The sequence below is a fragment of the Mustela nivalis genome, assembly GCF_964662115.1.
Source record: "Mustela nivalis genome assembly, chromosome: 6".
Taxonomy (NCBI): Eukaryota; Metazoa; Chordata; class Mammalia; order Carnivora; family Mustelidae; genus Mustela; species Mustela nivalis.
The window spans coordinates 84,550,416-84,564,885 of NC_139025.1; the positions used below are offsets into that span (position 1 = coordinate 84,550,416).

General features: G+C 43.9%; 1 protein-coding gene across 1 annotated transcript in view; it reads left to right on the plus strand.

The window, feature by feature from the left end:
• The first annotated feature begins 12,653 nt into the window (after window positions 1-12,653).
• Window positions 12,654-14,470, plus strand: part of EHD4 (EH domain containing 4) — a 79,296-nt gene continuing 77,479 nt past the window's right edge. Inside the window, exon 1 of the mRNA XM_082735484.1 lies at window positions 12,654-13,228. Within this exon, the coding sequence (XP_082591610.1) occupies window positions 12,993-13,228 (236 nt within the window). The 5' untranslated portion in view covers window positions 12,654-12,992. The remainder of the gene's footprint in view (window positions 13,229-14,470) is intronic.

Here is a 14,470-nt window from a genome sequence, read left to right on the forward strand (position 1 = left end):
TTCTCCGTTCCCTTCTCACCTTCCTCTCCTATTTTCAGGTGGGATTATTTATTTCTAAATGGGATTCCTCTTATCTATCATGTAAAAAACGCTGTGGCCAGTGATGAGGGAGCAGGAGGCTGGCTGAGGACAAAGCAAGAGCTGGCGCCTTGCATCCCCCCCCTTTCATCCGCTCCCCTCCATAGGTGTAGCATTCCTCAGGCACCCCTGACTGCCATAAAATGATAAATAGTTAACTTGCTGAGATCGCAATCCTGCAAGACAGGAGTCTCCCTTGGTTTGCAAATTTCCTTGAGATTACAACAAAGAAGTTACCTTATCAATAGCCCAATTTCCAAAGACACAGAACTCAGCTCCTCAAGCCTAATGTCACCCTCCCCTCCATAAAAAACCGAAGGAGGCGGAGGTAGAAGGAAAAGTAAATAAAGTTAAATTTCTTCTAAACCTAAATCTCATTAACAAGGATGCTTGATAGCAGGAATGTAACATTCCACCAGACTTCCAATTGCCTTTACTTGATAGTATAAACCTTCAATATTCTGATAGTATTCTTTGCCCCAATAGCCCTTCTGAACACCCCTTTGTCCTCACCTCCCCAGCTCCTGTGTATATAACCAACCACTCCTCACAACCCAGGGCAGCAGCTCTTCCTGCCCACGGGTCCTGTCCCCGTGCTTTAATAAACCACCATTTTGCACCAAAGATGTCTTAAGAATTCTTTCTTTAGTCATCAGCTCCGAACCTCACCCCACCGAACCTGATTTAGGTTCTGGGACTTCATCGGCCAGTATACCCGAAGCTCTCAGAGAGTCACGAGTCACGGAGAGAACAAACAAGGAAACCCTTCAGGGAGTAGGTTAGCCCTGAGGAAGAAACGCGTCCAGAGCGCTGGCAGCCAAATCACTGGGAAAACCCTGGGACACAGAGAAGCCCAGCAAAGTGTCAGGCTAGGAACATGACTAAAGAAATAGGTCACCTGAGTCATAGAGAAGCCCAGGCCGACGGAAGGGGTGACCAGAAAGGCATGTGGTCCCCACGAGGCCCAGCAAACCTGGAAGACTTGGCCCTCTTTCCTGGCCTCTAGGAGATGATGAGTAGTGATAGGTAATGAAAGTTCAGAAAAATCGACTTTCAAAATCCATCCTTGCTACTCAAAGTGTAATGGGGACTCATCAGAAATGCAAAAGTTCAGGCTCCACCCCAGGTCTGCTGAATCAGAATCTGCATTTTCAGGAGATTCCCACCCCGTGGTGGAGCATGGAGCATCCCATGTTCCATTCCCATGAGACTGATGAGGAAGCAGGAGGCTGGCTGAGGACAAAGCAAAAGCTGGTGCCTTGCACCCCCCCCTTAATCCGCTCCCCTCCATATGTGTAGCATTGCTCAGGCACCCCTGACTGCCATAAAATGATAAATAGTTAACTTGCTGAGAACCCAACTCCTGTGTATATAACCAACCACTCCTAACAACCCGGGGCGGCAGCCGCATCTCTGCCTGCCCACGGGCCCTGTCCCTGTGCTTTAATAAACCACCATTTTGCACCAAGGATGTCTTAAGAATTCTTTCTTTAGTCATCAGCTCCAAACCTCACCCCACCGAACCTGACTTAGGTTCTGGGACTTCATCAAGACTACACATATTAAATTTGAATGGTGTAGATTTATGCCACACTCTCCTATAAGCTTGGAAAGCAGGAATCCATGAGCGCCCCTAAGCCACTGGTAAACAGGGCTCCTGGACCTGCGAAACTGGTCCCCGCCCAGATAATGCGGACCTGAGACACCGCCCATGCCCTCCGAGGGAGCAGCCAACAGCCTCGACCTTCACATCTTTTCTCTCCATCTGCAACAAACAGGCTCTCCTTAAATTAGAGTGAGCCACGCCGTAAGACCTGTTTGCTGGCCGGTGAAGACAGCCCTGCTTTGGATTCATCAAAGTGCGTACAATGAGGCTTGTAAAACCATTGTATTATTTGATCACAGAATAAAATGGCCCTGTGGGTAAATGCTGTTGACTCATCTTCGCTCATCCAGTGCTACAAAACCAGCCAACTCCTGCCCTCACCCCTGCCTGGGCTTCTCACACACCACTGTGTTCTGTCCCCACGTCCCCGTGAAAACACTTCTCCCCAAGGTCACCAGCGTCCTAATTGCCAGATACACTGAGCCAAATGGCACCAGCCCTTTACAGGCCTTATCTTACTTGATTGTTCTCGGTATTTGGCACCGCAGACCACTCCTGCTTCCTGAAATCATCCCTTCCCACGACTTCCTTGCCAACAGCAGTTCAACTCTGTTCCGCCTGCAAATATTTCTTGCCTTCTCACTACATGCCAGTCACTGTGGTAGGCACTGGGACAATAAAAATGATTAACAATTGACCCCACACTTCAAGGAGCTTCCTTTTGGTCCCTCATAGGAGGGCTTCATGAAAACAGAGCCTTGCGAGACAAAGGGAAAGTTCCATATTAGCGGTATACACATGGGGAATGCATTAGGGGCTGCCAACTAGGCTTCCGCCTAGAGGGAAGGGGCCAGGTTTGCTGGACACCATCCATCCTGGTTTCCTTCCCACTTTCCAGCCCTTCCTGTTGTCTCACTGCCCCTGGGACGGCTCCTCAGCTCTCCTCTTTCCACTCTGTACTCCTTAGGCAATCTCATCTACACCCAGGACTTCAACTACCACTTCTATCTTGAAAATTCTCAAACCTTTAGCACTAGCCAAGCCAGTTTCCTAAGTTCTTGATTCGTGGATTCAAATACTATACCAGTTAGCATTATTTTTCATTACATAATCAAAAAGGTCAAGAAACTTTTGATCTTTTGATTCTTAAGAGTGTCATAAAGAAGATAGAAGAAATTGATTTCTCTATTTCTTAGCAGATACCCAGGTTCCTCTTAGCTCTTGCTTCTGCCATACTCAAGTTTGCCTTCTGGTCCAATATAGCTGCTAGAGCTCCACCCATTGTATCCACATTCCAGACAGCAGGGAGGTTAAAGGGTTCTGAACTCCTGCTGACAGTGAGCACACCAAAGTAGCCCTGGTCTGCCTACCTCTGAACATCTTTTCTGTGACAGAAAACCAAATTTTCACCTTAACAAGATAATGAGAATTACCAGTTGTCTCAATTTTCTATTGCTGAGCAAACAAACACAAACAAAACAAAACAAAACCCAGAATATAACGGCATAAAAGAACCACCATTTGATTATGCCTACAGATTCTATGGGTCAGGAATTTAAAAAGGGCACAGCAAGGACAACTCTTATTCATGCTGGGAGGCCTCCGCTGAAATGACTTGAAGTGCTTGGGAAGGGCTCAGAGGGCTGGGGTCTGGAAGAGCTGGAGCAGAAGGATCTACCTCTGAGATGAGCAGTGCCTGGGTGAGAGAGGCTGGGACGGCTGAAGGACAAGCTCAGTTTGATTGACTGTCAGAGCACCTTCATGTGGCCTCCCCAGTGTGGTGGTTTCAAGATCCCCGGCTTTCTTAAATGGCAGCTCAGGGCTCCAAGAGCGAGTGTTACTCAGCGACAGGTGCCTTGTGTATTATGATCCAGTGTCTGAAGGCACAGACCATCACTTTCACAGCACACTATTGGCAGACGCACTCACAAGCCAACCTGGATTCTAGTGGAGGGGACCCAAGATCCCATCTCTCGATAGGAGGCATATCGAAAAATACGCATGGCTATATTTAAATCCCAGCCTGAGTAATTGAATCCTTAATGCTGACATTCCCTCTCTTCCACTAAGGAAATGTCACATTTGGGTTCTGTTATTGCAGATTCTATATCTAGGAACAAATTCAGTGCTTAGATAGGAATTAGTTTCATCTCTCTCACTAGCAGAGACCTAACAAATAGGGGCCTCAATACATTCATGGGAAAAAAGCCCACAGGGAGGCCATCCAAGGCTGGCATGGCATGTCCAGGACTCATCAGGGATTCTGCTCCTCCCAGCTCTGAGTTACCTTCCCATGTGTAGTTCTTGGCCTCATGGTCCGGGATGGGCCCTTAGGTGCCAGCCAACACATCCCTATCCCAGACTATAAGAGAGAGGACAGGGAGAGCCAAATGGAACTTTTTCTTGTTCTAAAGGAGACTTCCTGCAACTCCCATGCATCCTTCAGGTAACATACCAGCAACCATCCCTTGGTCTTAGATCACACTTAATTGCACAGAGACTGGAAAATTTTGTCTTTACCTGGTAGCAACGGGCCCGGCTAAAAATGAGAGATCATGTATAAGCGGCTGGTTGTCTTACTACAAGTACCTACTAGACATCTCCACCTGCCGTGTCCTATTAGCCAACATCTCCAAGTGGCCACAGAGAAAGGAGAGGTGTGTGTGAGAATGAAAGGGCTCTTTGCCAAAGTACCTCCTCTAATCTCTTTATCATGTGTCTCTCAGGTCTTTAACTTCTCTGGAACTTAAAGTATCAGAGTAACACACTGCACTTGGTATGCATATAGAACAACCACTGAATATGATCTACAGCAAACCTTGTGAGGGGCGCCTGGGCGGCTCAGTCAGTTAAGTGTACAATTCTTGATTTCAGCTCAGATCACGATCTCAGGGTCATGAGATGGAGGCCCATATTGAACTCCGGGCTGAGCGTGGAATCTGCTTAAGATTCTCTCTCCCTCTCCCTCTCTCCTTCCCTACCCTGCTCACACCCACCAGCACAGTCTCTCTCCCTCTCTTAAAAAAAAAAAAAAAAATGAGAGAGAGCAAACCTTGTGAACATCAAATTACCAAGAATGAAAAGGGAAAAAAAAAACCCTTCCACAAGAATTACGATTAAAATTTCCATATAACAAAGAGAGTTGTTGAGTATTATTATCAAAATACTTATTTCATGAATTATTTAATCCAACAAAAAACAAGGTAACTAATGGCACTCTCTGCAAAACATTAGCCTGGAAATAATAACGGGATTCAGATGAAAAGGTGACCGGGATTGGAATTGTTGAGTCTGAAGAAAGAAAACCAAAAGAAGATCACAGCTTGTAAATGGATGTGAGATGACTGTCCTGAGGGCGATCAAGAATGAAAACAGTTGTATGAAGACAGAAAAGGGAGAAAAATAAGATGTTGTAATTTGTCCTCTGGACCAGGCTCTTTCAGGACTTCCACTGGTTTTAAGATTAAAGGCAATAACTTTTTTTCTTCCTTCAATTTTTTTTTTAAAGATTTTATTTATTTATCTGACAGACAGAGGTCACAAGTAGGCAGAGAGGCAGGCAGAGTGAGAGAGGAGGAAGCAGGCTCCCCGCGGAGCGGAGAACCTGATGCGGGACTTGATCCCAGGACCCTGGGATCATGACCTGAGCCGAAGGCAGAGGCTTAACCCACTGAGCCACCCAGACGTTCCCCTTCAGATTTTTTCTGATTGTAAAACAAGAGCCTGTTTATTGTGTAACATCTGAAAAATGCAAAAGTACATAAAGAAGGAAACTAAGAGCATTTATCATTCCAAAACCCAGAGATCATTACTATTTTGGGGTTCATCTTTCCATGTTTTCATGTCTTTAGAAACTTTTTTTTTTCCAGAAGTACAAAAACCCTATACATTTTTAAATTATGGTAAAATATACATGATGTAAAATTTACATCTTAACCATTTTATAGCCATTTTGTAGCCCAGTAGTGTTACCTATGATCACATTGTTGTGATCTCCTGGATTTTTTTCATTTTGTGAAACTGAAACTCTATACTACTGAAAACTCCTCATTTCCTCTTCCCTCCAGCCTCCAGTCACCACCATTCGACTTTCTGTTTCTATGAATTTGACTACTTTAGATACCTCATAGAAGTGGAATCATATACTATTTGTCTTTTCGTAACTAGTTTATTTCACTTGGCGTCATGTTCTCAAGGTTCTTGCAGATTATGGCATGTGACAGGACTTCCTTCCTTTTTAAGCCTAAATAATTTTTCATTGTATGTATATACCACATTTTGTTTATCCATTCATCCATTAGTGGAAGCTTGGGTGGCATCCACCTCTTGGCTATTATGAATAGTGCTGCTATGAACACGGATGTGAAAATATCTCTTAAAGACCCTACCTTCATGTTTTTTGAAAGTAGGATGACTGGAACACATAGTAGTTCTGTTTTTAATTTTTCAAGGGGTTACCATGCTGTTTTCCATAGTAATTGAATGTCTTCTCTTCTGTAATCTTTTTTCCACTTAAAAATATATTCTGAGTCTTTTCCCAGGTCATTAACATTCTTTTTCTATGACACAATTTTCAGAGACTGCGTAGGAATCCATTATCTATCTAACTAATCCTCCACTGGAGGAACAGCTAATTACAGCTTTTCACTATTGTTAGTGCTATGCTGATAAACATGCTTTAGGTAAAGCTTTACACTGCTTATTTCCTCAGGGCAAAATTTCTGAGTCTAGAAGTCTGAGCATTTCTAACAACTAGTAAACATAGAGTTAAACAAGATAAACCACAGATATTTAAAGCACACAATTTGATGAGTTTGAGCAGATCTGTACAACTGTCAACCATCACCACAATCAAGGTAATGAACAAATCCTTCATCCTCAAAACTTTTCTCATGCTCTTCGTCATTCTTCCCTATGTTCTTCCTTTGCTGGCTCATGCAGTAAGTATATGCTTGACTTTTTAAGAAATTGCCAAACCAGGGCACCTGGGTGGCTGAGTGGGTTAAAGCCTCTGCCTTCGGCTCAGGTCATGATCCCAGGGTCCTGGGATCAAGCCCCACATTGGGCTCTCTGCTTGGCAGGGAGCCTGCTTCCCTTCCTTTCTCTCTCTGCCTGCCTCTCTGCCTACTTGTGATCTCTGTCTGTCAAATAAATAAATAAATAAATTTTTAAAAAAGAGAAATTGCCAAACTGTTTTCTAAAGGAGTTGTATAATTTTACATTCTACTGTCAACATATGAGAGTTCCAGTTGCTCCACATCCTCACCAACAACTGGTATGGTCAGTCTTCTAATTTTAGGCATTCTAATAGGTATGTACTAGTATCTTGTTGTGGTTTTAATTTGAATTTTCCTAATGACTCATTAAAAAGATGTTGAACATCTTTTTATGTGCTTATTTGCCCATACATCTTCTCTGGTGAAGTAGCTGTTTAAATTTTTTCTCTATGTCTTAAATTGGGCTGTTTTCTTATCATTAAATTTTAAGAGGTCTTTGTATATTCTGGGTATAAGTTCTTTATCAGATATGTAATTTGAAAATATATTTTCCTGGGACGCCTGGGTGGCTCAGTTGGTTGAGCAGCTGCCTTTGGCTCGGGTCATGATCCCAGCGTCCTGGGATCGAGTCCCACATCGGGCTCCTTGCTTGGCGGGGAGTCTGCTTCTCCCTCTGCCTCTGCCTGCCATTCTGTCTGCCTGTGTTCACACTCTCTCTCTCTCTGACAAATAAATTAAAAAAAAATCTTTAAAAAAAAAAGAAAATATATTTTCCTAATCTGTGCCTTGTCTTTTCATGTTCTTAACAGTATCCTTCAAAGATCAGAAGTTCTTAATTTTGATGAAGTCCAATTTATTAATTTTTTTCTCTTATGGATCATGCTTTTGGTATCACCTAAGAAATCTTTCCCTACATAATATTTAAAGGTTTTCTACTATTTTTTTAAAGATTTTATTTATTTATTTGAGAGAGCAAGCAAGCACACACAGGAGGAGCAGCAGAGGGAGAGGGAGAAGCAGGCACCCTGCTGAGCAGGGAGCCCTATGCAGGGCTAGATTCCAGGATCCTGGGATCATGACCTGAGCTGAAGGCAGATGCTTAACCAACTGAGCCGCCCAGGCACCCCTGTATAATGTTTTCTTCTAGAAGTTTCATAATTTTAAGTTTTACATTTTTAAAAAAGATTTTATTTGACAGAGATCACAAGTAGGCAGAAAGGCAGGTGTGGGGGTTTGCGGGGGAGAGGGAAATAGGCTCCTTGCTGAGCAGAGAGCCCAATGTGGGGATCTATCCCAGGACCTTTAGATCATGACCTGAACCAAGGGCAGAAGGTTAACTCACTGATCCACCCAGGTGCCCCTTAAGTTTTACATTTATGTCATAGTCATTTTGAGTTAATTTTTATACACAGTGCAAGGTATGGGTCAAAGTTTATATTTTTTGCATAAGGATATCCAATTGTTGTAGCATTATTGGTTGACAAGAATTTTCCTCATCCATTGAATTGCCTTTTCACTTTGTCAAAAATCAATTGATTATATATCTGTGGGTCTATTTCTGAGCTCTATTTATTTCTTTGTTGTATTAGTCTACCTTTATACCAATACCACACTGTCTTGTCTTGATTTCTGTAGGTTTATAAGTCTTGAAATTAGGTAGTATAAGTCCTCCAGCTTTTGTTAGTTTTCTAGTCATTTTGGCTAGATCTTTTGCACTTACATATGGATTTTAGAATCAGCCTGTCAATTCTTACAAAAATAACAACCTGCTGGAATTGTGCTGACTCTATACATTCATTTGGAGAAAACTGACATTTTAACAATCTTGAGTTTTCTGATCCATAAGCATGGTATATGGTGTATACCTCCATTTATTTTAGGCCTTTTTTATTTCCCTCAGAAATGTTTTGTGGTTCTCAGTGTATAGACCTTGTCCATTTTTTTTTTTTTAATTAGAGAGAGCATGTGTGTGAGCAGGGGAGAGGGGCAGAGAGAGAGAGAGAGAGAGAGTCTTAAGCCCCAGAGCCTGACAGGGGGCCCAATCTCACAACCCTAAGATCATGACCTACAATGAAATCAAGAGTTGGATGTTTAACCTACTGAGACATCCAGGCGCCCCTAGACCTTGTACATTTTAAAATCTGATTTATCCTTAAGTATTTCATATTTTTGATGCTATTATAAGTGTCATTGATTTTTTTATTTCATTGTCCCATTGTTCAGTTTTAGTATATAAAGACATAGCTGGATTTTGTATATGTGTATTGTATCCGATCCCCTTACTAAATTCACTTTTTAGTCCTAGTAGCTTTTTTGGTAGGTTCCATAGAATTTTCTACATAGATGGTCATATCTTCTGCAAATAAAGACAAATTTACCTATTCCTATCCAATCTGGATACCTTTTCTTTTTCTTATTGTACTGGTTAGAACCTCTAGTATGACATTGAACAGAAGTGATAAGAGTAGACATCTTTACCTTGTTCCTGATTTTAGCATTCACCATTACGTATGATGTTGCAGAAACCTTGAATGTGCATTTTCAAGATTTTTGATAAATATGGATTCCATTAAAGTGCTAATTTACTCCATATCCAACAATGTATGTGATGATACCTTTTTCCACACTCTTGCCTACATTAGACATTATCTTGGAAAACTAGGCCTGCCATTCTTTTTTTTTTTTTTAAGATTTTATTTATTTATTTGATAGAGATCACAAGTAGGCAGAAAGGCAAGCAGAGAGAGAGAGGAAGAAGCAAGCTCTCACTGAGCAGAGAGCCCGATGCGGGGCTCGATCCCAGGACCCTGAGATCATGACCTGTGCTGAAGACAGAGGCTTAACCCTCTAAGCCACCCAGGCACCCCCTAGGCCTTTCATTCTTAATGTTATTGATTTTAAATTTATGTTTTTTGACTATTAATGGAGGTTAGCATCATTTAACGTTTATTGGCCAATTATATGTGTCTTTAGTCGTCTATGTCCTCTGCTCATTTTCTAATGGAGCATCATTTCTTTTTTAATAATTTTAGAGTAGCTTTTAAAGTTCTACTATCCTTAATTAAATATATCTATTATATATGTCTGTCAATAGTTTTTATAATTTGTTTTTGTCTTTTACCTTTGTTTATAGATTTATTTTTTATATATACTATTTTTTAAAAGATTTTATTTATTCATTTGATAGAGATCACAAGTAGGCAGAGAGGCAGGCAGAGAGAGAGAGGGAAGCAGGCTCCCTGCTGAGCAGAGAGCCCAATGCGGGGCTCGATCTGAGGACCCTGAGATCATGACCTGAGCTGAAGGCAGAGGCTTAACCCACTGAGCCACCAAGGTGCCCCACATATATACTATTTTTTTTTAAAGATTTTATTTATTTGTCAGAGAGAGCGAGCAAGAGCGAGCACAGGCAGGCAGAGTGGAAGGCAGACAGAGTCAGACGGAGAAGCAGGCTCCCTGCGGAGCAAGGAGCCCGATATCGGACTCGATCCCAGGACGCTGGAATCATGACCTGAGCCGAAGGCAGCTGCTTAACCAACTGAGCCACCCAGGAGTCCCAATTTTTAATAGAATTTTTTAGAGCAGTCTCAGATTCACAGCAAAATGGAGCATAAAATACACGGAGTTTCCACGCACCTCCTGCCTCCCCAATACATAACCTCCCATTGCCAACATCCCATACCAGCAATATCCACCAGAGTGTAACTGATTCACTCAAATCAATGAATCTAGCCTACACTGACACATCATTATCACCCCAAATCCACAGTTTACATTAGGGTTCATTCTTGGTGGTATATGTTCAATGAATTTGGACAAATGTATAATGACATTATCATACAGAATTATTTTCACTATTCTATAAATCTCCTTGCCCCTCCTCTTCATCCTTCCCTCTTTCTTAACCCCTGGCAATCACTGATATTTTTACTGTTCTCATAGCTTTGCCTTTTCCAGAACGTTGTATAGTCAAATCATACAGTGTGCAGCATTTTCAGATTGTCTTCTTTCACTTAGTAGTACGGATTTAAGGTTTCTCTGTGTCTTTCCCTGACTTGATAGTTTGTTTCTTTTTAGTACTGAATAATATTCTATCAGCCGGTTGTACCACAATGATGTGTGTCCATTGAAGAACATCTTGGTTGCTTCCAAGTGTGGGCAATTATGAATAAAGCTGCTCTAAATATCTATGTCTCGGTTTTTTTTTTTAAAGATTTTATTTATTCTCTTGACAGACAGAGATCACAAGTAGGCAGAGAGGCAGGCAGAGAGAGATAGAGGAGGAAGCAGGCTCCCCGCTGAGCAGAGAGCCCAATTCGGGGCTCGATCCCAGAACCCTGGGATCATGACCCAAGCCGAAGGCAGAGGCTTTAACCCACTGAGCCACACAGGCACCCCTCCATGTCCGGTTTTTAGCAGACATAAGCTTTCAGCTTATTTGGGCAAATACCAAGGTGTGCAATTTCTGGATCATATGGTAAAGAGTATGATTACATCTGTTTGTATTTTTAAAAATACACTAAAGCCTTCACTTTTTTGTTGAAATTCCTGCCAATCTTTTCCTTTACAATTTCTGTGTTTGGTTTTGATTGGAAAAGCTTTTCCCTTCCAAAAATTTTTTTATTAATTTTTTATTTTTTATAAACATATATTTTTATCCCCAGGGGTACAGGTCTGTGAATCGCCAGGTTTACACATTTCATAGCACTCACCATAGCACATACCCTCTCCAATGTCCCTTCCAAAATTTCATAAATCCTCACATGTACCTTCTTCGAGTACATCTATATGTTTCTTTTATTTTTACATTTTAACCTTTGTTTTATTTTGACATGAGGCAGACATCGAAGTTCATTTTCCTTTGGCTTTCTTTTCACTTCCCTAGTTGCATACAGCTTCCTCTAAATATTTGATCCACACAATTCCCAAGGAGTTTCCATTTTTACAAACAAGGAAACTGAGGCAGAGAAGAAGCTCATTGCACTTAAGGCCATATAGCCATTAATTTAGTCGTCAGGATTCAGACTCGGGTCTTTTGATGATGAGTCCTGTTCTCTCTTCACCACAGCCCTGGCACTGAAAGTATAGTCCACAGACAACACTGGAAACATCTGAGAACTTGTTAGAAATGCAGTCTGGGCTCCCAACCCACACCCTGGAATCAGAATCTGCATTTCTAACAAGTTAGAGAAGTACTGTTGTGTACCATATTTCCCCAAATTTAGGGTGTCAGAATCACCTGGGAGCACTTGTTGAGCTCCATGCCTCCTCAATATTTTAACTCAGTGGGTCTGGGGGAGATGCAGAAATCTGCATCTTAACAAGTATCCCAGGTTATTCTTAAGCAGGTGACTCCATGGATTGCACCTGAGGAAGACTCTAAAACAACTGAGAAATATTCTCAAACTGTTACCTAAAGCACCAAAAGTGATAGCTGATTATTTCTCCCAGTCTCAATTTAGACGTGTCCTTTTAACCAGAGAAAAGAGAGAGCTAGACCATAGCAATAACTCTTTTACATATCCCTATGTGGTAATTAGGTTATAATAATGAGGATGATGATTAAACCCTCAATTTTACATTTAGTCAAATAAAGAAAAATAAGGGCAAAAGGCCTTCGATTTATCCAGAATTTAGTGGAGGCAGTGTGAAGTAGGAGGAATATCTAACCAAGTAAACTGGAGTCTCCTTCCCCTTATTCAAATCTTGTCAGTATGTCTGTGAGTCAAGGTCTCTTCAGAAATAAAATGAAGGTAAATAGCCCGCCAGCCGTAGAAAGAACCTGCCTATCAACTTCTGCAGTTTTGTCCCCAGCATCGACTGGGAGGAGTAAACTTCCTGGGAGACTAAGCAGCCTCCGGAGGCTCATTTTTGCCAGCTCAGATTTGCCCGGAAGCCGACGCCACCTGGCCAGAGGTGGGGCTCCGGCGACCTAAGCGGGGCCCCTCCACCTCCACAGACCCGTCTGCGCCACGGGGCTGGGGGACACCCTCTCCCTCGCGCAGTCCCGCGGAGAGACTCCGTCATCAATAATTCATTAAGAACCTCCTCTCCATTGGCTGACGCCACCACCCCCGCGCTGGCAGCGACCCAATGAGGAAGGAGTTGAGTGAGCCTTCTGAATAGTGAACGAGCTGCCATGACGTAACGACCAGCGATTGGCTGCGACGGCACGAGGCGGGGCCAGTTCGGGCGGCGGCGAGAGCGGCTGGGGCACCTCAGTGCGAGCCGGGGAGGGTCAGACCCGGAGCCGGGTGGGAGCGCGGGGCAGGCGCTGAGAGGGCGGGCGCGGGGTGCCGACCGGCCGCAGGATGTTCAGCTGGATGGGGCGGCAGGCGGGCGGGCGCGAGCGCGCGGGAGGCGCGGACGCGGTGCAGACGGTGACTGGCGGCCTGCGCTCGCTCTACCTGCGCAAGGTGCTGCCGCTGGAGGAGGCGTACCGCTTCCACGAGTTCCACTCGCCAGCGCTGGAGGACGCCGACTTCGAGAACAAGCCCATGATCCTGCTGGTGGGCCAGTACAGCACCGGCAAGACCACCTTCATCAGGTAACCCGCCCCGCCCGCTCGTCGCCCTCGCCGGGACCCCTGCTCCCACCACCTAGGTGGGGGCGGTCCTCCCCACGTGTGCGGGTGCTGTCACCAGCCTCCCACCGCCCTCGGACGTCCTGCAGCGCCCGCTTCTCCGGTGCGGAATCTCCCCCGCAGCTGTTTCCCCCTTCAGCATCGGCGTGAGCTCAGGTTCACCGTCCAAGCGCGTTGCCTGGGAGCCCTTCGCCTCGCCCCGGGGTGCGGCCGCCCAGGAAGGAGCTGCCTCTCCCCCACGCAGGCAGGAAGGTCCCCGGAACCCCTTCTCCGTGTACTCTGAGCCCTTTTTCCTTACTCTTGATAAAGGACTCTTCTGACTGGATTTGTTCTGTCACCCTGGCCTGGGGACCCGGGGAAGGGAGGGAAGAGAGCGAGGCTATAATAAGCATCTTCTTGATGAGCGAGTGGGGCCTAGGGCTAGAAATGAGGACGGAGGTGTGTGGTATCGGAATGGGCTATTGAGTCATAGTTGAAGAATTAAACCCCCAGCGCATAACTTCATCGAATGAATGGATGAATGAATGAATGGCAACAGGGGAGGGTACTTCTCCAACACCCCCTTCCATTAAAGTCCTTGTGTGCCGTCCCCCACCAGTGTTGGGGGGAGCGAGTGGAGAGGCCGCTTTTATTAGCTCCTGCACAGCCTCGCCTTTATCCGGCTGTAGGAAGTTAACTGTGTAGCAGCCCCAGCCGGCGCCCAGTGGAACTAAGGGGGAGTGTCATATTACTATTCGTTAGTTTCCATTTCTTAGGTGGGTCATTCCCTCCTCCCTTGACAACTGAAAATATTTGTCATGCTTGCTCTGTCTCCAAAAGCAAACAATTACTGTGCATGCGCTAAGGCTCAGATCATATGGCTTCCTCTGAAGTGATTTTTGTTGGGAAATCATTTACATTGAAACGAATTTCTTTTTGAAGAAGACTGTGACTTCTAAACCAGAAGTAAGACACTTTCAAGGCTTACTTTCTTTTCTTAGGAAATTTATCTTCCTGGGTTAAACCCTGGGTCAGTTAAAACGAAGTGACTAATCATTTAAGCGTTTGGTCTACAGTTTGGGAAATTGTAACAGTCTCTTCATCACTGATGTTCAACAGGTATCCAGAAAACTGCATCTATATTTGGATATATGCTGTTTCTATTAAACAGCAGTCTCTTTTTCTCCACTCCAGTGACCTAAATAGTTCTTACAAATAGAGTAGTTG